We start from the raw sequence: 25,716 nt of genomic DNA on the forward strand, positions 1-25,716 counted from the left end.
TGTGAGACGTCCATTTCTATTTCAATAAGCCACAGAGTTCGTGGAAGTTGCCTGTGTCGGCATTCAGAAGTGAATACCCAGAGTTAACATTATTCATCTGGGAGGAAAATGGAAGTCTGTGCTTTCTCACTCCCTCAATATCATTCAACCAAGGGCCACAGGGGCCCAGGATTCCTCTCCCAGGGACGCTCTCCTTTGATATGCTCACTACCCTCTACCCATTGCCAAGGGGTGAGGACTTAAGTCACAGGATGAGAATTCCTTTCCTGAATCAGCACACACTCACGTTGTCACCCTTCACAAACAGGATCCACGACCTTTGTGAACCATAGGAGTCACTCTTTGCTAAGGAAGCCAAGGAAATAAACCATTAGCTCAAAGGACAGGAACTCTGACCTAACTCAGGCATCCCAGGACCCAGTGGTTCTGAGCACACCTCTGTGGGCCCATCTTGCTGTGGAGCAATGTTCTGCCACCTGTGTCTTCAGGACTGTCTCCAGAGGGAACTCTTTTAGACATTTCTACATTAATTTGCCCTCTGTGAAATTTTAACACACCAGTTACCCTGTACACCTGTTTATGTACCGAATGGGATCTGCGCTTTATAGAAAAAAATCAAGATTTTCCTCTCCTTCCCAAAACTATTTTTGCCCCTTTGTGAAACATAAACTTGTTGATAAAGCACACCAGAGTCAAAGATCTGGGTTCAGATCCTACTTCTACCCTTACTTGGAACATGGCTGCTATGATTTGACTATGGATACTATCCTCCAAAAATCCATATTTTGGGTCCCCAGAGTGGCTGTATTTTGAGGTGGTGGGACCTTTAGGACGTGGGGTTCCAATGGGAGGTCCTTAAGGGGACTGTGGGACCCCAGCCTCTTCTTGCCTTGCTCTGCTTCCTGGATCGTGATATAAGTAATCTGTCCTAGCACATAATCCCACCATGCCCTTCCCAGAGGCCCAAAGCAATGGGGCTATCCAAGTTTGAACTTGAACTTCCAGAACTGTGAGCCACAATTAACCTTTTCTCTTTATAAGTTAATTGTCTCAGGTGTTTTGTTATATTAGTGCAAAAACGCTGATGCAATGATCTTGGGCAACATACTGCCTTGTTGAGCTTGATTTCTACATCTTTAAAAGGGGGGGCTATCTATCCACCTTATAATAATAGGGAGAGTGTTGGCACTGAATCAACATGTTTCTTCTGCAATCCACTCATTTCCCACAACCTAGATTCAGTCTTTGGAAAATTAGTCTTGCCATAAGCTTTCAGGTGAACCCATCTGCTCCTGTTCTTTACTTTTTCCAGCCTGCCTTTCCCTCTCAGCCTCACTGTTGAACTCCCACTTTATCAAACCCAGCTCCCACCACCTTTCCTCAGGGATATTTGTCCTGCTGTTGCCCCTGAACATCTTGCATTCACCAGCATCTTTCACAGAAGTCACCATAAGCACATACTATGAGCTATTGTCTTTTTATTTATTTTTTTAGTATTTTTTTTAGTTGTTGATAGACCTTTATTTTATTTACTTACATGTGGTGCTGAGAATTGAACCCAGTGCCTCACACATGCCAGGCAAATGCACTACCACTGAACCACAGCCCCAGGGCTCTATTGTGTTTTTAACCATAGCCATCACAGGCTGGAGACATGCTGAAAGAGTGAACCAGCTTCTCTGCTTCTCAGGGAGATTTTTGAAAAGATCAAAATTTCTACCTGACTGAGTACTATTCCATTGTATGCATTTACACAATTGAATACTACTCAGTCATAAAGGAAATGAAATGATGGTATTTGCAGGTAAATGGATGGAACCGGAGAGTATCATGCCAAGTGAAATAGGCCAATCTGAAAAAAACCAAAGGCTGAATGTTCTCTCTGATGTGTGGATGCTAACTCACCATAAGTGGCATGGGGGACAGGGAAGTATAGAAGTACTTTCTATACTTCAAAGGAGAATAAAGGGGAGGAGCGGGGAGGGGAATAGGAAAGATAGTTAAATGAATTGGACATAACTTTCCTATGTGTATATATGAACACACAACCAATGTAACTCCACATCACATACAACCACAAGAATGAGAAGTTGTATTCCTTAGGTGCATAACATGTCAAAATACATTCTGCTGTCATGTGTAACTAATAATAACAAATAAAAGAAATTCTAGCTGAGCCCTTCCTCAAAGTAACTGTCATGTGACCCGTGCAAAGATACAGGAAGAAAAAAAAAGAAAACATTATGAACAAAAGACAGACAGACCATGAAGTCATACCCCCCAATTTTACTACTAGCAACCCAAGTGAAATATTTTAAAGTTCTCCAGTACTTTAGTGATGGGCAGCAGCCACAGGGTTACTTTGGCATAGACTTCCTGCGCAAGTCATCCTCAATAAACATCCATAGAGGAAATAACATGAAAAATAGGGTGCTTTGCCCCAAGGTATATCATTGTGAATTTCCAGGCACAAAGATACTCTCTTCTGTGACCATGTAAAATAATCAATTTCAGGAAATGTAAAATTAATGCAATACTCTTTTCCTATTCTTCACCTATCATTTTTACCAACTGCCCCAATGTTCTTTATCGTCTACCTTTGGAGTTGATCAAGGATCAGGCATTTCATGTAGTTATTGTGTCCGCTCAGTCTTCTCTAAACCAGACATTTCCTTGATCTTTCTTTGACTTTGGTGGTATTAACCTTTTTTATTGATTCTTTTCAGTTATATGTAACATTAGGATTCACTGTGATGTTATCATAGAGGCATGGAATATAATTTGCTCTAACTCAGTCCTCAGCACTCTCCCTGCCCTCTTTCTTTCTCCCCTTGATCTCCTCCCTCTACTCTACTGACCTTTCTGCAATTTATCTATAGGCTTAAAAAAATTAGTGTTTTGTGGATATATTTGATGTTGGGATTCATCGAGGTATATTCATGTACATATGAAAGTTTGATCAGGTTCACTCCACTGTTCTTCCCCTATCCTGTCCTTCCTTTCTCCCCACCAATACCCTTTGTCCACTAACTAATCTTTCCTATATTTTGATGAAATTCCCTCTCTTTTTTTCCCTTTCTTCCTCCTCCCCATTTTAGATTAGCTTCCACATCAGAGAAAACATCTGACCTTTGACTTTTGGGGGACTGGGCTAATTTCACTTAGCATGATAGATTCCAACTCCATCCATTTATTGGCAAATGCCATAATTTAATTCTTCTTTATGGCTAAGTAATATTCTATTGTGTATATATATATCACATTTTCATTATCCACTGAAGGTAACTTAAGTTGGCTCCAAAGCTTGGCTATTCTGAATTGAGCTTCTAAAAACATTGATGTGGGGGTTAGAGATATAGCTCAGTTGGTAGAGTGCTTGCCTCACATGCACAAGGCCCTGGGTTCAATCTCCAGCACCACCAAAAGAAAAAAAAAATGATGTGGCTGCATCACTGCAGTATGCTGATTTAAAATCTTTTGGATATATACCAAGGAGTGGGATAGCTGGATCAAATGGTGGTTCCATTCCTAGTTTCTGAGGAATCTCCATTTTGTTTTCCATTGTGGTTGCACCAATTTGTAGTCCCACCAGCAACATGTGAGTGTACCTTTTCTTCACATCCTTGTCAACATCTATTGTTCTTTTTATTCTCATAATTGCCATTCTGACTGGAGTGAGATGAATATCTCAAGTGTAGTTTTAATTTGCATTTCTCTAATTGCTAGAGATGTTGAACGTTTTTTCATGTATGTGTTCACTATTTCTTCTTCTGAGAAGTGTTAATTTTGTTCTTTTTGCTCATTCATTGAGTTACTTGGTCTTTTGGAGTTAAGTTTTTTTGAGTTTTTGTGTATTCTGGATATTCATGCACTGAGGAGAAGGTGAGAAAGATTTTCTCCCATTCTGTAGGCTCTGTCTTCATGCTCTTAATTGTTTCCTTTCCTGGGCAGATATCAACATTTTGAAGATTTCAAGCCAGTAATTTTACATAGTGTCCCTCAGTATGTAATGATTTGTTTGTTAACTCAAGGTTAGACTTACTCTGAAATTTGGACAGGTAGATTGTTTTTCATAGTCCACGAATGGAACTTCACACCAACTTCTAAATTTTTTTTTTCTTTCTATTCTTCAAGTTAGTCAGGATATTGGGAAGTTTCATAGCTTTTCCACTGAACATTAGCCCTGCAGACATGAGAGTTTTCAAGAATATAGTAGCTTTGACTTGCTGCATCATGGTATATAAAGACATCTCAAGGGCTAAAGATCCAAGATGGAAGGAAATTAAAATGGCATAGTGCTGCCAACACAAATAACTCAACTGAGGTGCTCATCTCAAGAGCAGACAAGTTTAACACAGGTCCAGCTGTACAACTGGACAGTTGATTATAATTGCAATTCATAATTATAATTACAGTTTATTCTTTCCCTGGGGCTTGACAAATATAATTCTGACATTGTTTTTAAGACAGACTTTGGTATCAGGAAAAATATGAGCATCTTGTTATAATCAAGTTAACAAGATCTCATGTTAAACTTACCTGATTATTAGACAAGAGTTTGGTGCTCAGGGATTTTATATAGGTCTCCTAGATATTACACATATTCTAGAATTTATATCTATTTTAAAATAAAATATATTTGGTGTAACTCTTACATAACAATGTTTTAAAATATCTTAATAATTTCTCATTTCAATTAAAAAGTAGCATTTTTAGAAATGCATGCTATAATGAAGCTTGTAAACAAAGATATCAAAAACGACATCAGTGTGTATATCCTTTGGAATGATTTTGAAAGTACTTACAATACAATTACATAATATAAAACTCTGATACCCAATCCTTAATATTTCCCAAGATGTAACTATAGACCTCTAAAATATTTAAGCATAGCCTGCATGTGATGGTCTTATTTGCAAAATAATTATGAATAGCAAATAAACACTGCATCCATGGTTTTCCCTTGGAAAGGAAAAAAATAACAAAAGTTTTGAGCTTATGAGAACATAGTCCACAAACTAAAAGTGGCAGAATTGTCTTGTGTCATCATTATCATTTATAATGAGGCATTCAGACAGACGCTTTCCAGTTTAAAATAAGAGTACATGCATTACTGCCCTCTTATCCTCTCTTCAGCCACCCTAGAGGAGCTCGGAGCTCATAGTTCTGAGGCTGAATCATCAAAGCACAGAGTTCTTCCAAACAGGGGTCAACCCTAGGGGGCAAAATTAATGATGGCTTATGAAAGAAAAAGAAACACTCGTTTTTTGATGGTTGACAGTGGATGCTCTTGAAGCCTTACCATTATCCCTCTCGCCCCCTGTTTTGTTCTGTATTGGGGAAGGCAGTCAGAAAGCCCAGGCATAACTGAGGGAAGCCTCACACCACAAGCAGAACCTTCACCCCAAGCCTCCCCAGGCACCACAGGGGCCCAGCCTGCTCTCTGCATTGCTTGTCACCTGGGCTGCCATGAACCTTCCAGTTCTCTGCAGAAAGTCCCATCATATGAGTAGAAAACTTTTTATAGACTATTGGTGGGTGTTATCAGTCTCAACATACAAATCATCTTGGGCAAGGGGGTTTATCTGGCCCTTCACAGGGCAGCCATGAAACTCCCAACTTGAACCAAAGAGGCTAAGATACGTATGGGTTACCAGAATGTCCAGAACTCTTTCTTACAGCATGGATTAGCAGGATAAGGGCAGTTAAATAAGGCAGTACACAGGGTTCCTTATTTAAAAGAAATGAGCAGTCACTTCTCTATTGCCAAAAAAGCCAAGAATAATTCATAGTCTGGGATACATGTAGCGCATGCACACACACACACACACACACACACACACACACACACAGATAAAGGAATGATCTTTCTGCTTGTCATTATAAAAAATACAAAAACAAAACAGAAAAATTGATAAAGTTTACAAACAGCAACTGATCAAAGAGAAAACAAATGGCTGAGAAAAAAATACAGATGTGTAAGTTCACGTGTAAAACAAAATGCAAATCAAACTTTATTGATATAGGCTAAAGGCAATGAGGATGAATTATATTCATATCTATCAAGTTTGCAAAAACTAAAAAATATAATACCAACTGTTAGCCAGGATGTGATACAATGGAATCTCTTCTACTGACTGGAAATTTAATCTGCTATAATCTTATTGAAGAACACATGGGCTGTATCTACTTAAATGGAATATGTGTATATCCCATAACTTAAAAACAAGTCTTAGCTACATTCCCTGGAAAAACTCTACAGTGTATGTAAGAGAAATGTGTAAGAATGTTTTATTAGTTTTGCTCTCTACTAGTGAAAACTGAGAAACAACATAACCATCTACTAATAGAAACACAGAAATTGTGGTACAGTCATTCAATGGAGTACAAAAGAGCAATTTAAATGGGTGTATTAATAAGGATAGGATAAGTTTTAATATAGTAACCTTCAAATATCAGTTGACTTAAAACACAAGTTTTTTTTTTTTGCTAATATTTAATGTGGGTTGGTAGGAGGCTCTGTCCCACATAGTCACTCAGAAATCCAGGCTAATGAAGATTTTACCAACTTCCAGCTGCCTAATCTAAAAAATATCTTTAATTTTTTTATTGGTGCATTATCATTGTACATAATTATGGAGGTTTTTGTTACATATTGGTACAAGAACAATATAACAATAAAATTCGACCAAAATCACTCCCCAGCATGGCCCCCTACCTCCCCTCCTTCCACCCTGGTCCCTTTCCTCTACTGATCTACCTTTGGTTTTCATGAGATCCCTGCCTTCTTCCCACCTTTCTTTTCCTTTTTCTTCTCTAGTTCCCACATATAAGAGAAAACATACGACCCCTGACCTTCTGAGTTTGGCTTATTTCGTTTAACATAATGTTCTCTAGTTCCATCCATTTTCCTGAAAATGACATAATTTCATTTTTCCTTATGACTGAATAAAACTCCACTGTGTACATATCCACATTTGTTCATCCACTCATCCATTAATGGACAATGAGGCTAGTTTAGCTATTGTGAATTGTGCTGCTATAAACATGGGCATTTATGTGTCACTGTAGTGTGATGATTTTAATTCTTCAGGATAAATACCAAGGAGGGGTATAGCTGAATCATATGATGATTTCAAGTCTAGTCTTTTCAGAAACTTCCATACTGAATTCCATAGTGTTTGTGCTAATTTATAATCCCACCGACAGTGTAAAAGTGTTCTTTTTCTTCTACATTCTCTCTGGCATTTATTATTTGTATTCTTGATGACTGCCATTCTCACTGGTAGGAGATGAGATCCCAGTGTAGTTTTGATTTGCATTTCCCTAACTGCCAACGATGTTGAACATTTTCTCCCATATTTTTTTGGTCATTTGTATTTGTTCTTTTGGGACACGTCTGTTTAATTAATTTATCCATTTATGAAATTTGGTTATTTGGTTTTTTTAGGTGCTGCTTCTTGAGTTATTTACATATTCTAAATATTAATCCTCTGTCAGAAGAGTAGCTAGCAAAGATTAACATGATTAACATCATTAACATAAATTAACTATAAATGTCAACATGGAAAAATACAGAAACATTGAATAAAGATTCAAGTTGCAGAATAAGTGTATATGTGTGTGTGTGTGTGTGTGTGTGTGTGTGTGTGTGTGTGTGTGTGTGTTTTGGTCAATTCTTCATCACTGTCACCAAAATACATGACAAGAACAACTTAGAGGATGATGAGGTTATTTGGGGCTCAGGGTTTCAGAGGTTCACTCCATGGTTCAGTCAACTCCACTGCTCTGGGCTCAAGGTGTGGCAGAACATCATGGTGAAAGGGTGTGGCTGAGGAGAGTTATTCAGCTCATGGTGAATGGGAAGCAGGGAAGCAGAGGGAGGAACCAGGGGGCCAAGATATAATCCCCAAGGGTATGCTCCCTGTGACTCTCACTTCTAGTCATGCCCTACCTGCCCACAGTTACTACTCAGTTCATCCAAATTATTAATCCTGCAAATGGATTAATCCACTTATTAGGCTAAAGCTCTCATAATTTCACCTCTGAATATTCCTACATTGACACAGGAGCTTTTGGGGGATGCTTCATATCCAAACCATAACATTCCACCCTAGCTCCCCAAAGCTCATATCCATCTCATAATGAAAAATGCATTCAGTCCATTTCCACAGTCTTAACATCTAGCACTGCCCAAAGTCCAAGTTCAGACTCTTCTGAAACTCAAGGCAAATTCTTGACCGTGAGCTCCTGAGATTAAAACCAAGATACATACATCCAATATATTATGGCACAGAGTAAACATTTTCATTCCAAAGGGGGAAAATGAGAGTATAGAAAGAAGGGATGGGATCAAAGCAAGGCCAAAACTCAGCTGGGCACACAAGTCCTATAGCTCCACATCTGGCAACTGGGGCACATGGCAGTGAAATGTGATCACCAAAGGGCTTGGGCAGCTCTACTTCTATGATCTTGCTGGTTGCAGCCTACAGCCTCTCTCTTAGGCTGGTTCTGTCTGCAGCCAGGAGCTTTACTTGACAGTCTTCACATTATTGGCATCTCTTAATCCTGAGGGATTAAGAGCATTCAGGCAGTGTAGCTTTGGCTTCCTCTTCACAGCTTTACACATCACCCTCTCAGGGATTGTTGGTAGAGACTCCAACCTTGCTATACTTTGACTTGTCTCCCAGGTCTGTTTTTGAAATATTGGTGGAGGACTCAATGACCTTTTAACTTCAGTATCCTGCATTCCTGCAGGACTAGTATCACGTACATGATGCTGAGGTTTGTGCTAGCTCAATCAGCAACTGGGCCCCCGTGGACCAAGGCTTCAGTAGTTTGAGTGCTGAGATGACTGAAAATAATGAAATAAATCCTGGAGAGAAACTTCCTAGGCATCTCTGTGTGAGCCGGGTGCCTCCATGGCCTCTTTTCAAAAGAGTTTTCCCTTTTATACCCCTGAGCCAGTTATGGGTATGGTCTTGCTGATACCTGAGATACCCACCAGGCACCTTTCTTATTGTCTCTGTGTAGACTAAATTTCTCTGTAGTGGCAGTAATCTCTTCAACAACCATATACTCCTTGGCTCCAATTTTATACACATTTTCCCAGGCAAACTGCAAGTTTTTCAAACCTTTCATCTCTGGTTTTTTCCTCTTGATTCTCACAGTAAACCTGGCTAAAGGTTGCTGGCAATATCCATGCCACTGCCTGAATGCTGTGCTGCCTTGAAATTTCCTGCATCAGATTAATTAGTCCAGCACTTTTAAGTTCGACCTCACACAGAGTCTCAGAACAAGGGCAAAATGTAAACAAGTTGTCTGCCAGAATGTAACGTGAGTAACCTACTCCAATTCCCAATACAGTCTTCATTCTCCTCTGAAAGCTCATGAGCACAGTCTTTACTGTCCACATTCCAATCAGCATTGTGGTTTTCTGAGCATCCACAAAATTGCTGTTTACAATATTCTAAGAGTTCTCTATCCTGCATCTCTAAACTTTTCCAAACTCTTCCAAATAAATCAATTCCAAAGGCTTCTGAACCACATGGTCAGGTATTGTCATAGCAATGACCCTAATACCAATTTCTGTGCTAGTCAGCTTTTTTTCACTATGACCAAAATACCCGACAAAAACAACTTAGAGGAGGAATAGTTTATTTGGAGCTCACAGTTTAAGAGGTTTATTCATGCTTGGCTGACTCCATTGCTGGCCCCAAGGCAAGGCAGAATATCATGGTGGAAGGGTGTGGCTGAGGAAAACTTTTCGTTCATTGTGTTAGGAAGTAGGGAGCCAGAAGGAGGAGTCAGAAGAACAAGATAAAATCTTCAAGGATGTACCCTCAGAGACCCATCTCCTCCGGTCATTTTCTATCTGCTTAGAGTTACTACCTAGTTATTTCATTCAAATTACTATTTTTTTTTGTGTGTGTGCTGGTAATTGAACCTAGGGCCTTGTTCATGTGAGGCAAGAATTCTACCAACTGAGCTACATCCCCAGCCGTCATTCAAATTATTAATCCAGCAAATGAACCAATCCTCTAATAAGGTTACAGATCTCATAATATAATCAGTTCACCTATGAACATTCCTGTGTTAACAGATTTTGGGAGACACCTCATATTGAAACCATAACGATATAAATAGCATAATACGATTTACATAGAGAAATAAAAGATGAGCCAAATGCTATGCATTGTTTAAAGACGTGTACAATAATACTAAAAGTATGCAAAAATAAATGAATATGAGTTACCTTGTTCAAAATGGTGGCTCCCTGTGAGGGGGGAGGGAAGAAGATGCAATTAAGGGAGGGGACACAGAGGCTTACCCAGGATAGGTGGTGTATTAGTTCATAATGTGGACAAAGGATCCATAAGTTTTTGTCATTTTATTCTTAATTATTTTTTGTAGAAATTTTTTGGTAATACAGTAAATTTAAAAACACTGCAATTAAAGATGACACTCATGTTGCCTAGTTAAAAAATATTAGCTTTATAACATGAACTTAGCTGATGATGAAACATTATACTTCAGCAGAAAAAAAGAAAAGCATAATGTGATACAGTACAAATGGATGTTTGTATTGAAACTTTAGTCTTCTATATACATTGTTTAATTCCTAGGGGCACTAAAAGTATACACATTTAAGGTTACTAAATGATGATTTGAATCTAACATCCTCAAACACTGAGTGATCCTAAGAAATCTTTCAGAAGGTTCTCAAATCTCATCACTTGTTGATTTCCAAGTGGTAATATCTTTACCTGCTGTAGGTCAGTATTGGAAAAGAAACTAGAGAAAATAATTTTATAAAAGTTAAATGATGGCTGGGCATGGTGGTACACACCTGTAATCCCAGTGGCTTGGGAGGCTGAGGTAGGGGGATCATGAGTTCAAAGCCAGCTTCAGCAAAAGCAAGGCACTAAGCAACTCAGTGTGACCCTGTCTCTAAATAAAATACAAAATAGGGCTGGAGATGTGGCTCAGTGGCTGAGTGCCCCCAAATTTAATCTCTGGGACCCCCCCACAAAAAAAAATTTAAATTATTTTTGCAGAGTTGAAAAAGAAGTACTACAAATTTAGAAAATGACTTTATGCTTCGAGGCAATAATATTATGCTTAATATTTTATAATATAAAGAAAACATCTACTTAGAAACCTCAACATGAAAAGAACATAATAGATTCCACTTATTGCAACTAGGGCATTACTAAGAGATTTACATGCCTTATCTCCCCTTTTCTCTACAATAACCTTTTGAGGATAGTATTATTATTCCAAAACTCTGAAATGTTGAATAATTTGCCCAGGAACACAAAACAAATAAGTGGTCAGTCCAGGATTCAAATCCAGGACTGTCTCCTATGGAGCACTTGGACTCAGTGAATGAATATAGGATGGAAAAGAGCCCTAAGAGACCACCAAACCAATCCCCTCCTCTGGGAGGTGCTGTCAACAAAGGAAAATTCTGGGTTTCCCATTACTTTAAATTTCCAGTGCAGAGGGCCAATATTTTCTGATACATATTTTAGGCTCCATTATTCCATGTGTGTACCATGTGCCAGAGAAGGTATGAAATCTGATAAGGATGGTCTAAGAAGAGCTCCTGGGTTCTGTGGGCAGGACTTGCTGGGAGCTGCCAAAGCCTGTGCATATGGTTCAGCATCGGTCTGCTTGCCAATTAGCTGATGGCACACAGAGTCTGCCTAGATGAACACATACAGCGGCTCATCACTGTTCCATTCCACTCCTGGGCTCTGCTGTATTGGAAAAGAGATTTCTTTTAATTATCCTTCTGTGAACTTTAGTCCCTTTGAAAGATCAGGTGCCTTAGTCCCAAAATACCACCCCATTAATAAGCCTGTTTAGATGAATTAGGCTGCAGGAAAATGTGAAGAACACAGTGGCCAGTCACTGCCTTCAACACTGGACTTGCAGGCGTCTCTGAAATCTTAATTGAGGCTCTTCATGTGCATCCAGAGCACACCAGACTCCAGTAGATAAGGAAGCAGGCATTGGGGTAGAGGGAGGAGAGATGGGAAGGAAAAAGCTGTGGAGGTTGACATCAGTCCACAATGGTTAAGGGGGGTTTCTCTTTAGAGTCCCTAGAGAAGCCAGCAATGCTATGACTATATCAACAACAGAGGAATAATAATAATTGTAGTGACATCTAAATATCTAAATGTCAGATACTAAAGTAAGTTCCCTTGATCTAATTCTCACCACTCCAAGGGTTGAGCATGACTCTCTCTATTTTGCCCACTGAGGGGTGGATTTGAACTCAAGCACGTCATCTAGAATCTGTGCTCTTTCCAACACACCATGCAGGACAACCAACTGAATGCAGAATGGTACTGAAGCTGCTTAATTCTATCAATCCCATCTCTTTCCATCATTGTAACAAAACACCTGAGAGAATCAACTTAAAAGGAGGAGAGATTTATTTTGGTTCGATTTCAGTGGTTTCAGTACATGGTCATATAGCTCTGTCGCTTTGGGGCCTGTGAAGAGGCAGAACATCATGGCAGGGAGCATGTGGTAGAGCAAAGCTGCTCATCTTATGGCAATTCAGAAAAAGAGAGAGGGGAGGGAAGGGGCCTGGATCACTATCCCTTTACAGGGCACATGCCCAGTGATTTCACTTCCTTCTAGTGGGCCCCACCTTGTAAAGGTCATTTCAGATCCAAACCATGACACCATATATATAAGCAATGCTCTTTAATAAAATATCATCTATTAAATCTTAGCTACTTAACTTTTTCATGCCTAACTTTCCCTATATACAACATGGGGAAAACAATAGTAGCTACCTAACAGTATCCTTAGTAATATTTCATAGCATTATTAAAAATATTTAAAGAGTCTTCAGTACCTAGCAATAGAGTTATATAAGTGGTTATTAATAAAATTCTGTCTAGATAAAGCTTGTCCTATGGAAGCTGGGACAATGGCTATGTGTATCCAGGAAAGAAAAAAAAAATATGAGCCTAAGGAAGCTGAGGTATGGGAAGAACTCACAGGACAGACCACCAAGAGGGCTCTTTCTGGACATCAAGGAGGGGTTGTCAAGGAGGGGTACAGGCCTTTGGCTTGAAACCCAAGGTTTCATGTCAATAACTTTATGCTGAAAGCCAAGGCCATGCATTTCCCCATCTTCTCAGTCATGAAAACCGGTAATGAAGTTGAAACTGTAAAATGAACACTGTTGGGAAAAAGCTGAATCACAAGTTACATGTGGTGGCAGCAAGGAAAGCTCCCTACTGTGTGCTGCTGTAATTCATGTTGAATTACATTCAGGGAGCAGAAAGAATGCCCAGACATGGTTCCTGAAGCACTGCTGGTGATCTCCAAAGAACCAGAGACACCTCTTGCAACTTCTGGGTACACTTTCACCATTTCCTTAGCAAGGAGGGATTGGACATTACTGTGCTATTCAATATTTATTGAATCACAATGATGCTTATGGGAATGTTAATAATTGTGCAGGGTTTAATCTATGGCAAGGCTTTAGTCATTCTCGATTCTCTTATTTCTGTATTATTTAGTTAAAGAGAACTTCCAGCCAACGATAAAATTGGAACCTATGCTGGGAAATCCAGCGGTACTTGATATCTAGACCCTAGACTGAGACTGGCTGGGAGTAGAGGAGCTATTTTTTCTTATTAAGAGGCATTTTCACACAGTCCCCTAGGCCTGGAGGTAACTCCTCAACAAAGACTGTGAAAGCAAGAAGGATTGCAGCATTATCACAATGGGTGTAATCTGTTGTAGGTTCTCTGCATGTTCTTGATATGAGATGACCGAAGAATGGGTGGCAGATCTGAGAGATGGACATGTTTTACCTCCAGAAAGTCATCAAACATCTGAATCACAGGTGCTTTTTACATCTTTGGATCCCCCACCACACGCAACCAATGACAAGCGGTTGGTTTAATTTTAAAGAAGAATTTCTTTGGATTTTCACTGTTCATTTAAAAGTATCATCTACTGGGGCTAAATGAGGAACATTCTCTATGTTCCACGTCTGTTTCCTATTTGAAGGTCTCTTTTATTCAAGCATTTGACCAAAATGTGCGATTGCTCACTTCTTAAAAAAATTTCCCTCTAAAACCATGAATCGTATTTGGGGCATATCGGGAGTTATTTGCATAATGTCACTCAGACATATCTAACACTGATGTGGTTGGTGAGTATGTATTTGATTAATTAAAAGCTAACAAGGCAATGCTGGGGAAATGCTTTAATGGTCTCAAGATTGGGTACTGAAATTTAAATACCAGAATTTAAACCGATAAAAAAATCTGGCATCTTTTCTCCACTACACCCAGGAGCAAAGCTAAAGATGACATATGCTGGACCAGATACTGATACAACAAAGGGAGCTGAAGGTGGCATGATTTCTTAAGTCCCCTTGCAGCTCGACAACCAGAAAGTATAGTGGTCTGGATGGAGGTTCTCGTCTGCAGATCTGCGGTCAGTGAATAGGAACAGTGCAACCAGCCTGTGTGATGTTTTGTCAGCTGTTAAAATTCTCAGTACAGAAATTACAAAATGTGCACTGTTGCAAATACTGACGGCTGTCATCCCATCCACGCCCCCTTCATTCCAGCTGACATCCTGGCTAGGGTCCCAATTAGCCTGGGATGGAACTGTGCTGAAGTTTAGGTGATGAGCCGTGACTGATCTGAGCTGGGGGCTGGCAAACGTCTCCTGTAAACAGCCAGATAGTAAATATTTGGGGGTAGGTGTGGGCATGTGGTCTCTGTTGGAAACACTGGGCTTGGTTGCTGTGAGCTGAATGCAGTTGCAGACGATGCAGAAACAAAATGACAAGACTGTGCTCCAATCAAACTATTTTAAAAACGCAGGCAACGGGCAAGATTTGGTCTGGGAGGCTAGTTTGCTGATTCCTTCTTTAGCAGTTAGATAATTAATATTTTTCTTTTATCTCCTTGAACAGGTATTCGATCCCATTCTACTTCCCTTATAGAATTTTATTTTATGTATCTTTTATATAATCTTTTATTTGTCATGCTATTATCATTTTTTCCCCCACAGGGACATGTGTACCAAATTGGTTTAATAATAAGGCAGACATTATTACCCTATGTACATGTATGATTGCATGAAGGTGTGACTCTGCATTATGCACAACCAGAGAAACAAACAGTTGTGCTCCATTTGTGTACAATGAGTTGAAATGCATTCTGCTGTCATGTATAATTAATTAGAACAAATAATAAAAAAATAAGAATAAAAATTTTTGAGCCTTGTAGCTCAAAGTACAGAATATCTATCATGGATTAAATTATAAATTCTGACTATTATTAAGGCAAAATTGATCAAACACATAAATACATTAAATTTTTGATAACTAGTCATATGAACATATATTTTTATTAAAAGTGCATCTTATGAAGAGCTAGCTTCTTAGTCAATTGCTTTATGAACAAATAAATAGTATTTATTACTTTAATGAGATGGAGTTCAGCCCTAGTTTTATTCTTTTTTTAAAAATACAAGCCCTGGCTTGGTAGGGTGGTGCATACTTATAATCCCCAGCAGCTTGGGAGGCTAAGGCAGGAGGAGTTTAAGTCAAAGCCAGTTGCAGCAACCTAGCGAGGCCATAAGCAATGTAGCAAGAACCTGTCTCAACATAAAATATAAAAAGGGCTGGGATGTGACTTGGTGGTTTAGCATGCCTGGTTTCAATCCCTGGTACAAAAAAAAAAAAAAAAAAAAAAAAAAGAACAAAACAAAACCCCAAACAACAACAAAAGAGAACAAAACAAACAAACAAAAAACAAGCCCTAAAAAAGCTTGTTCCTAAGATGGAAATGGAAGTCTTTTTTACAATCATAATATCTTTCAATTTTGAACATCCTCTGAGTCATATGTCAAAAATCACAGTCCATGATTTAGTCATTTAGGTTCTCCTTCAATTTTTTTTTGAAACTCAAGAATCAGAAATTGCATATCACACAAAAGCAGTCATTTTGGGTGTCCAGTTGTTAGGACACCTTGCTTTTATTACACCAACAGCATGTGTGAACTGTTTCTCTAGTGCACTCAAAGGTTTCTCTGTCCTGAGTTTCAGTGAGACAGGGTTGGGTAAGGCCTGTGTTTTCCTGTAGTACAGTGAGAGAAGTATAGTTAGGAAAGGGGAGGTACTTTCTTGAGTAGATCAGTGTCAGAAAAAACATGAATAGAAGCTGAAAATTTGGAAACAAATCCCATTAAGTTATTGGTATGGCCTATGAAACTTGCAGAAAGTCTATGTAACTCAGGATGATGACCACTGATCAGAGGAAGAGCAGATTGATCACTTGTTGGCTTGAGTTGGATGAGTCTCCAAGGACTAATTCTGGAGTTAGAGGCAAAGCAGATGACAATCACACTAAAACTGGGTACAATCAAGTGAGGCAGCACTGACTCCTAGGGTTTATTTAAATCCAGAAGCCCAGGTAGCTCTGTGCTTGGAGTGCACTCCTAGAACCCAAGCAGCCTGCGCCCATTTGGGGGAGCATGTGATGGGCAGCATCCCCACCACTGCAATGTGAGTGAACCTCCCGGGCATTGGCAGAACATCACTTAACCTTCAGTCCCAACTTCATTCCCATAGGACTCCTGTCTCTGCAGCACACATTTAATTCTCAAGGTAGCTGAAGTCCTTTCTGTCTTCTACGCACAAAGGATTTTTAAATGAACATTTGGAAGTCATGAACCCTTTATCTCATGGGTTACCACTTAATTATTGGCTAGACCCACCAATTTCAAGACACTGCATTTCATTGTGGAAGATCTGAAAACCTTGTGAGAAACCACAACCTCCCCGTCTTAATCCCAAGCTAAGGTGGTCACCACTTTGTCCCCACCTTAGCTTGAAACATCTACTTTCCAGCTCTGATTCCATTATCTTTTCTGTATCAGTTATGATTCTTTAGGTTCTGCTTTAATCTCTAGAAATGAGCTCTAGAAAACTTCTGTGAAAAGGTAACCTAATAAAGGATCTATTACCTTCAAGAATTGAGGAAAACCAGATAATCCAAGGCTGGAGGTGGCAGGACCAGGGATCTCAGTAACCTGAACTCATGGTCAATGTCCTATTACCTGTCTTAGGAGAACTCAGCTCTAACTGCCCTGTTTTGAAACATCATCCACCCAAGTTCAAATTCCCAGGGAGGACCAGATTGGAGTTATGGATCCACCTGTTTATTCGATGGTTCATCCTCCAATCATTCAATATCCTATGTTCCTTTCTCCTTGGTTTGTCCAAGTCCATGCCTGCTTCAGTGCTGCCACCTGAGCTTCCCCCAGTGCTACCAGCCTAGGGGGAAACACACACCTGGGTCCTCCTAACAGTTCCAGGACAGCTGATGCTGTGCCCAGCCTGGATAAAACCAAGGCACTGCCTACTGTTTTCTTGGAGTCCTGGGAACACGTGGCAGGAGGTCACTGGTGTTCTCCTTTCCAGACCCTGCTAATGGTCCAATTATAGAGAAACCCCTGGGCTGGGGGCTTCCTCCCTCCTGCTGCTGCTAAGCCCTGCTTTCCTGAGCCAAATACCAAGTACTTCCTGGTTCCCTCACAGCTCTCACTTCTGACCTCCTGCCTCCATGCTGAAAGTCTCTATCACATACTGTTCCATAGGCTGCGGAGCAGCACTTGCTGGCCCCCAGCTACACAGTGAAAACAGCTTCTTTAAGTTTCTACCTGCAGTCCCTCCACCCAGGGCCAGGCAGGGGAACACACACTATGGGTCTTCCCGCTTAACTTTTCTCCTTCTGTCCACACCATCTCTCCTTGTCCTTGAGTTCTGAGTTGGGAAGCAAGTTCAAAATTCACAGGGTAGACCAGCTGACCAATTTTGCAAAGAATGATTACTCTCAACAGTACTGATAGTGTATTTCCTTTCAGTCTTTTTTCTGTTTTCCTTAGAATGTGATGATTATATGTACATATTGCATTGTGGTGTTTAAGTTGACTTTTTTCCTTCTTTCATTTAAAAAAATTTTTTTTATTACTGTGGTTTGAACCCAGATGCACTTTCACTTTACTACTGAGCTACATCCCCAATGTTTTTTAATTTTTTATGATAAGTCAGCATCTCACTAAGCTGTTTAGGGCTTCACTAAGTGGCTGAGGCTGACCTCAAACTTGTGATCCTCCTGCCTCTGGAGCTGCTGGGATTACAAGTGTATGCCACCATACCCTGTTTAATCTGACATTTTAGTGTAAGTCTTTACCCATGAGGATAGAATATACATATTTTTAAAGGTCTCATTGTATTCTGTCAAGTTGAACATGTACTAATTTATCATTCTCCTGTGGGCATTTTTTATACTACAAATAATTCAGTACAACTCATTTTTAGACAGTATTTTAAAAATATTGTGTTATGCTGTTAGTTACAGGTTTTCAAAATTGAAATTACTGGGTAAAAGTGCTTGGATATGTTAATAGTGCTTGATACACATTGGTAAAAAGTTCTTCCTTTTAAGATTTCACCAGCCAAGAAGGAGAGTGCCTTTTTTTCAATCTACCCTTATCAACACCAAGTGGAATGATTTTAAAATTCACTAATTTAAAAGAGAAAAAAAAAAAAAAAACGATTGCTTGGATTTCTAATGAGGTTCAATATTTCCCAATTTCTCTGTTAACTTATGAATGTCCTTAGCCCATACTGATCACTATTTAATATTATATCTTCTTCAGGGATATTAGAAATATATTAGGATATTAACTGTATTGTGGAATTCATTCCAAAACTACTTTATACTACTTGATGAATCATGCGGGTTGTGTGAATACCAGATAATTAGTGGACAGAGTAAAGGATTCTCAAGTCCAAGGGAAAATAATCAAAGTTTTCTTGGAAAAACCAAAGCAAATACCACAGGTATCATGATGAGTATGTTCTGATTTCATTTCCAAGGATCTTTTTTTTTCTTCATTCCCTGAAAGCAGTCTCTCAAATTGGTCTGGGTTAAATGTGATAGAGCACAGTGACCAAAAAAAGAAAAAACAGTTTTTATAATGAAGCAAAGAGCTAGAAAGTCAACTTGTTCCCAAGGAATACAGGAGCATCCATCATTCTTGAACAAATTCAACCTGAAATGTTAATGGCTGGTGAGCACGGGCTGTGCTCTCTCTGGGTCTGTTTGCAGCAGAGGATCTTAAAATTCAACCACTATATGTCCTTATTGATAATGTTTGAATCTATTTAACAATGTCAAGAAGATAAATGTGCATAGAACATAAAATGACGAAGGGAATAATTTAGAAGTTTCCAATTTGCTATATAACTTCCGAACTAAGTAGTTCATCATTCATTCTATAATAAATTCATCTGATGTCTGTTGAACTCCCAAAGCTGCAAATTTTAAGCTAACACAACAGAAATACATTTTAATGCAAAAATATGCCACAGAAGACTGATGAAGAACTAACCTTATGATTATAAATATAGCAACACAGGACTGGGATTTTAGCTCAGTGGTTGAGCGCTTGCCTTGCATGTGTGAGGCACTGGGTTCGATCCTCAGCATCACATAAAAAAATTAATAAATAAAATAAAGATATTTATTAAATAAATAAATAAATAAGTATAGCAACAACCATTAAACGGGAATTCTCTTTGTAAATTTTTTTGGGGGTGGGTACTGGGGATTGAACTCAGGGGCACTCGACCACTGAGCTGCACATACTCAGGCTTATTTTGTATTTTATTTAGATACAGGGACTCACTGAGTCACTTAGCACTTCGCTTTTGCTGAGGCTGGATTTGAACTTGCAATCCTCTTGCCTCAGCCTCCTGATGAAATTTGTAAAATGCTTTTACTCAACTAAATAACCAAATAGACCATTGAGGCTATTTTTTCACTGGGATAGAAAAAGAGAAAGCAGAAGTTATAGATTGCCACTATTTCACAGTGACTGTACACTATCTGGGTTCTCTCTTGATGAGCGCTGTGTAATGGTTTAGATTAGGTGTCCGCCCAAAGCTCATGTGTGAGACAATGCAACAAAGTTTATAGAGGTGAAATAATTGGCTTATGAAAGCTAACATAATCAGTGCATTAATTGTCTGATAGGGATTAACTGGATGGCAATTGTAGCCAGGTAAGGTGTTGCTGGAGGAGGTGGGTTATTGGGGGCATGTCTTTGAGGTATACATTTTGTCCCTGTGAATGGAGTAGACACTCTCTGCTTCCTCATGTGATGTCCTGAGTCACCTTCCCCCACCACACTCTTCCACCATGATGCTCTGCCTCCCCTTCAGCTCAAAGCAATGGGGTCAGCCATCTATAAACTGAGATCTCTGAAATCATGAGCCCCCAAATAAACTTTTCTTCCTTAAAATAGTTCTTGTCCGGTATCTCTCTTGATCACAGCAGTGAAAAAGCTAACTAAAACAAGCTGTTTATAACCTGAGTCACGGATGGAGAACTGCACTGGAGACAGCCCAGGTACTCGATAGTTAGTAGTTACTTTTTTTTTTATAACTTTATTTTGTTTATTTATTTTTTATGTGGTGCTGGGGATCGAACCCAGTGCTTCATACATGCTAGGCAAGTGCTCTGCATTGAGCTACAACTCCAGACCCTAGTAGTTACTGCTGATGCTGTGTGTTACTACTGTCAGACAAATGTCTGCCCTAAACTCCTAGCTCCTTAATTTTTGGTGGTCTAGAATTTTTATTACAATTAAACCTGACCCCAAACTCATATGTACATGGTATCTCATGAGTTTTGCATGCATATGGTAGCCACTGGATAACAGTGAGGAACAAAACCAGTGCAGCAACATGGGGTTCACTTACATAAAGAGAGGTGGAGTATGTTATGAGCAGTCGGGAGTAGAGTACGGGCCTGCCTATGGCCTATGACAGCTGTCATCTGTCACCTTCACAGAGCTGCTGTCTATTTTCTTGAAATTTCACACACACAAAATGTGATCTTTATGGAATCTGACATATACAATGTTTTAAAACCTTACTTTCTTAAATATGAATATGCTGGAATAAGGTCCTCAAAACTTATGTCTAACGTAAAATTACTTCTAACTAAGGATAGTGTTTCACCTGGGATTCTGGGGAGATGAACTGTTAGATAACATGGAAGGTAGCAGAAGATCTGCTCTGCCAATCTTCTAGCACAATGCTGGGGTAAAATCAAAGGTTTAAAGAATCTGTTGTAAAATATCTTTCTGCTCCCCCCCCAAAAAAATGGGCAGGTTTTGAAAGTTCTTTTCTTTCTTTTTTTAAACTATTTTATTTACATTTTAGCATCTCAAGTTAGGATGTATTTTATTTTAATTAGGTTATCTATGACAGCAAAATGCATTTTGATTCATTGTACACAACTGCAGCACAACTTTTCATTTCTCTGTTTGTACTAAAAGTTCTTTATCTAAAATTTTCCATATGTGGTTCAACTTGAAATATGCCTTAAATATTTTACATGATGAATGTGTAACACTGAGAGATTAAACAGCTAGAGGCATTCTCCAAAAAAATGTAAATGCGATCCAAGCACAATGTAAAAGACTGTCAGCCCAAAGGCCATACATCAGAGGTATCCTGACCTGTACATACTTCTCTGTCAAATTCAGCCTTTGAGAAATTTGATCAGTCAAAACTATGCCCCACATCTCGTGGATTTCATCCCTTAAAAAGTGCCTGTACTTGGCTTAGAAAATATGGAAAAATAGAGAATCAGCCAAACTTCTCTTGTGTCTTTTGGTTTTAGTCAACAATGATCTCAAGACCCTAGAAAACATCCCTGTAAAATATGATCCAAAATTAAAACAGCAAATTTCCAACCTTTCCTCAGCCTTGTCTTTCTGCTGACTTTGATCAAGAAGTCAGGGTGTGCCCAGTCTGAGGTGGACTCACTGAATGTGGAGGACTCCTTGGTAAACCTCCACTTTTTTGTTTGTTTGTTTTGTTTTATTTTCTCAGGTGTCCTGTGAACAGTTCATTAGTCCCTCATGCTCCACTTCTGAGATTCAGGGGTTGTCATAAATGTTGCCCCAGAAGTGATGCAAAATTAAGGTGAACAGGATTACCAAGTCTCTTTTTTTCCTAAGTTGCTATAAACATGAAATGGAATTTTAAAATGCAGACTTACAGCCATTTTTGCAACTTCTTACTCAATATCTGGCCAATGTTTGGGATGATTTGGTTTAAATGATGTAGCACAGGAGGAGAATAAGAAGACCTTTTGAGGTCAGGTCCCCCCTCTTATAAGTAGCGTGGTTCTGAGGTAGTGTGGGAGTCATTCAGCATTTCTACTGTTTGATGAATGTGAATAATTTGATTGTAATTGTAACTAATAATAGTCCCCCCAACACAATCAAGTAGGGGTGGATGTGAGTGTCAAAGGCTTAATGACTACATTCTTTAATACTACTAATGGTTTAGTCAATTTGGGAGATTTTTATCATCCAGGGAGAAAAGGAATAAAGAAAATTTTAAAGAATAAAAATTGTGTAAGTATAAACATTTGCTTCTGTTTGTATGGGAATATACTGAAGCACAGTAAAGAATAGATATTTTAATAACTGCTAGGATGTATAATTTCATGATTTTATGACCCTGCAAAAACCAAACCCAAATGACCCAATTCCACTAGCCATTACTCTACTGAGAGTGGTCTGCTCCAGGCTGGCCACACCCCTGGGGGATGTGCATGTTTTGCTCACTTCACCTCTTGTCTGTGAACACCCTGTGAATCCTCTTCTCCATTTGAGTTCCATCTGGACCATTCCCAACACTCATCTGTACCATGCTTATGGCTGCTATTGAGCATTATCCTGTTCTATTATTTAGCTCTCAAAGATTGGCATGCCTTCTGTGCACCAGGATCTAGTGACACAAATGGAGTTAACAAAGATAGGGCCACGGTCATGCAGTGAGGTCCACCAGTTGGTCACCAATGCTAGTGTGGTTCAAGGCGCCATGTTTGACCAAACACATTAGACTCACTCCACTCACAGGGTGTGCAATCATGACAACCGTTACACTACCCTCTTTCACTTCTTATTCCTGTCACCTCTTAACTTTCTAGATTTTCTTCCTGACAAGATTTTGTCAGCTGGCTCATTCTTCACACCCATAATGCTGCCACTACCCCAGTCACTACCCCAGTCAGAATCCACGCACCCTGGCTTTTCAGTTCCTTGCTTTCTAGTCTAGATCCTACCTCCCCCTCCCGTGGTCACCACTCAACTGGTCTATTGGGAAATCACCAATTCAAACATACTTTCCCCTACCCAGAATTTTCTTTTCTTCCAACTTGCTTTGTTAAGTACCACGACTGCGCTCTTTAATTTTACCAGATACTTCTTATTAACTGGCCCCCTCATTTTCTTCCAGACCATTCACAGCCCTCTTCTGCTCTTTCTCCCTTCACTATGTGGATATTGTCTTTACTTCCTTCATTATTCAATATCTTTTGTTATTCGATACCCATCACCCTCTGACCTGTCCCAACCCATGAAAACTCCCAACCCAGGAACAGATCACTGTCTACATTTGCACATGGATGGCTAAGTGTAGCTGGCACAAAACACACTATGGGAAGAGCCTAGATCCCCAAATTCCTGTGGCAGCTATTTCAAACCTATCCTTGTTTCTTCCAATATCCAGATTTCTTGTTCTGAGTGCCTGGCCTTACTCAAACTTTACTGAGAAGTGGAAGGCATGAATGAACCTTTCTCCATCTGTAGTTCCCAAACATATGCTCATGGACAATCAGTCTTCTCCTTCCCTCTGTCACAGGGCATCCCCCACTCCCCAACTCCTGTTAACCTGCCACCTGGAGACGCAGATAGGTTCCTTGCTCTGAAAGTCAGGCACAGTACCTGGGCAGCACCCGGCCAGCCCTGGACAATGGGTGTTCAATAAACCACTCTTTGCTTCAGTTGGTGTCTCTGAGCTACTTTTTTCTTTACAGCTCAGAGACTACTTCACAAGGGAGGGTACTTAATAGCTATCCTCATTAACTACCTCTGTGGGAAAATACTAGGACTTGATATGTTAAAGGATATGAGCAAGAAACAGGGCAGAGGGAGGAGAAGGGAAGGAAGGAAGGAAAAGTCAGAGTGCCCGAGTGTGTGCTCTCAGGACCAGCCAGTCTCAGTGTTGCTCACTCACTGTAACACAGACATTATGGAAGGATGTCACAAACACAAATCACAGTGCACTCCACAGGGGCTAGGATCAGAAGACATTTTGCAGTCGTAAAAAACAAATACTAGACATTGACTTATCAAACTCAGAAGTGTCCAAATACTCAACATGTCAAAGAAGTGCTGTCAGTCCCTGAGGGAGGATGTGAAATTTGAATCATCTCCTTCACACGGTGGTCATCATCTCCCTGTCCACAGTATTAAATCTTTTTTAATCCTTTTCAATCCTGCTTTTATTTCATGGCCACTATGAAACTTTCTCCAAGCCCTGAGGCCAATCACCCCTTGTTCAGTGTCCCCACAATCAATGAACAGGCTGTCAGGGGATATACCAATACATTCTGAGACCAATATCCAGTCATCTCCCTAAGTCTCTGGGTCATCAGCAACCTGCCTACCTTACCTTCACATTTCCTGCATAATTGCTGCTGCATAATTCCTAAGAATCCCATGTCTGCTTTGCAATGAATGAATGAATGAATGAATGAAAGGATGAGACCAGATAAGAAATTTTAAAAGGATAAAGCCTGGTGGGAGCTGCATCTTCGATTCCAACATGGCCCATACCTCTCCTCTGTAGTCACACCCACATGCCCCCGTGAGGCCCACCCCCATCCTCTTCATGAAGGTCAACAGTTATCCTTTGCCACACCTCACCTCAGTCATCTCTTTACTGTAGTCAATACTCCAGGCAGATCTATCAATCACTGTTGCACCCACCTGGTTGAAGAAAGTGGTGGATGCCCAGCCACTCACCTGGCCTGCTGGCAGACGCAGCAGACCCAGACCTTCTCGTGCTTCTGGTAGGAGCAGCAGCTCTTGCAGACGTTGAACTTGCAGTCCCCACAGCGGCGCTTGGTGTTGACCAGGAATGTGAAGGGCGAGCAGCAGCGCATGCAGCAGTGCTCCACGAACTTCTGGTGCTTTGAGAGGATGCTGCACTTGCTGCCTTCCTCGTCCAGCTTTTGCTTCATCTCACTGGGAAGCCAGAAAAAGAGGGGGAGGGGGGAGAGGGGGAGAAAAGAAACAGCACATCAGGTAGGGGGCCATCTCCCCAAAGCAGCCAACCCTGGCCCTCCCACAGGCAGAGAGACCTTGCAGGATCTTCCTGTAGTACGACAGAATCCTGAAAGATCAATTCTTGACTCAATGTCCAAAGACAAACTCTAAAGATGGTCTGATATTGCATAATCCTGTATCTCACATTTACCATTAGTGAACACGAAAACCCCATTACGAATATTTCAGAGACTACATAGAGAAACGAATTATTATAAAACTAAGCACATCGTAGAAAAAATAAAAATCTTTCACTTAATGCCTTTTTAGAGGAGCAGGAGATTACTTATGATAAAATATTAATCCTTTCAACAGTCTTGCTGGGAATATGAAAATGCTGTTCTGGTCTTATTTGGCATCCCTGGAAACTGACACACAGAGGGATCTTAAGGGCTTTCAAATCAATGTGAGTCAATAAGGATGCTTTGGGTGACAGGCAGATCTGAGGTACTGGTGCTTCGG

At 39.9% G+C, this 25,716-nt stretch overlaps 1 protein-coding gene across 3 annotated transcripts in view; it reads right to left on the reverse strand.

Moving 5' to 3' along the window:
* MYRIP (myosin VIIA and Rab interacting protein) overlaps nt 1-25,716 on the reverse strand; it is a 335,039-nt gene that overhangs the window by 150,810 nt on the left and 158,513 nt on the right. For all 3 annotated transcript variants that reach the window (XM_081284476.1, XM_081284475.1, XM_081284474.1), the window contains exon 3: nt 24,952-25,173. In XM_081284476.1, coding sequence (XP_081140602.1) covers nt 24,952-25,173 — 222 coding nt within the window. The remainder of the gene's footprint in view (nt 1-24,951; nt 25,174-25,716) is intronic.

The sequence above is a fragment of the Spermophilus citellus genome (genome assembly GCF_964194105.1).
Source record: "Spermophilus citellus genome assembly, chromosome: 3".
Lineage (NCBI taxonomy): Eukaryota > Metazoa > Chordata > Mammalia > Rodentia > Sciuridae > Spermophilus > Spermophilus citellus.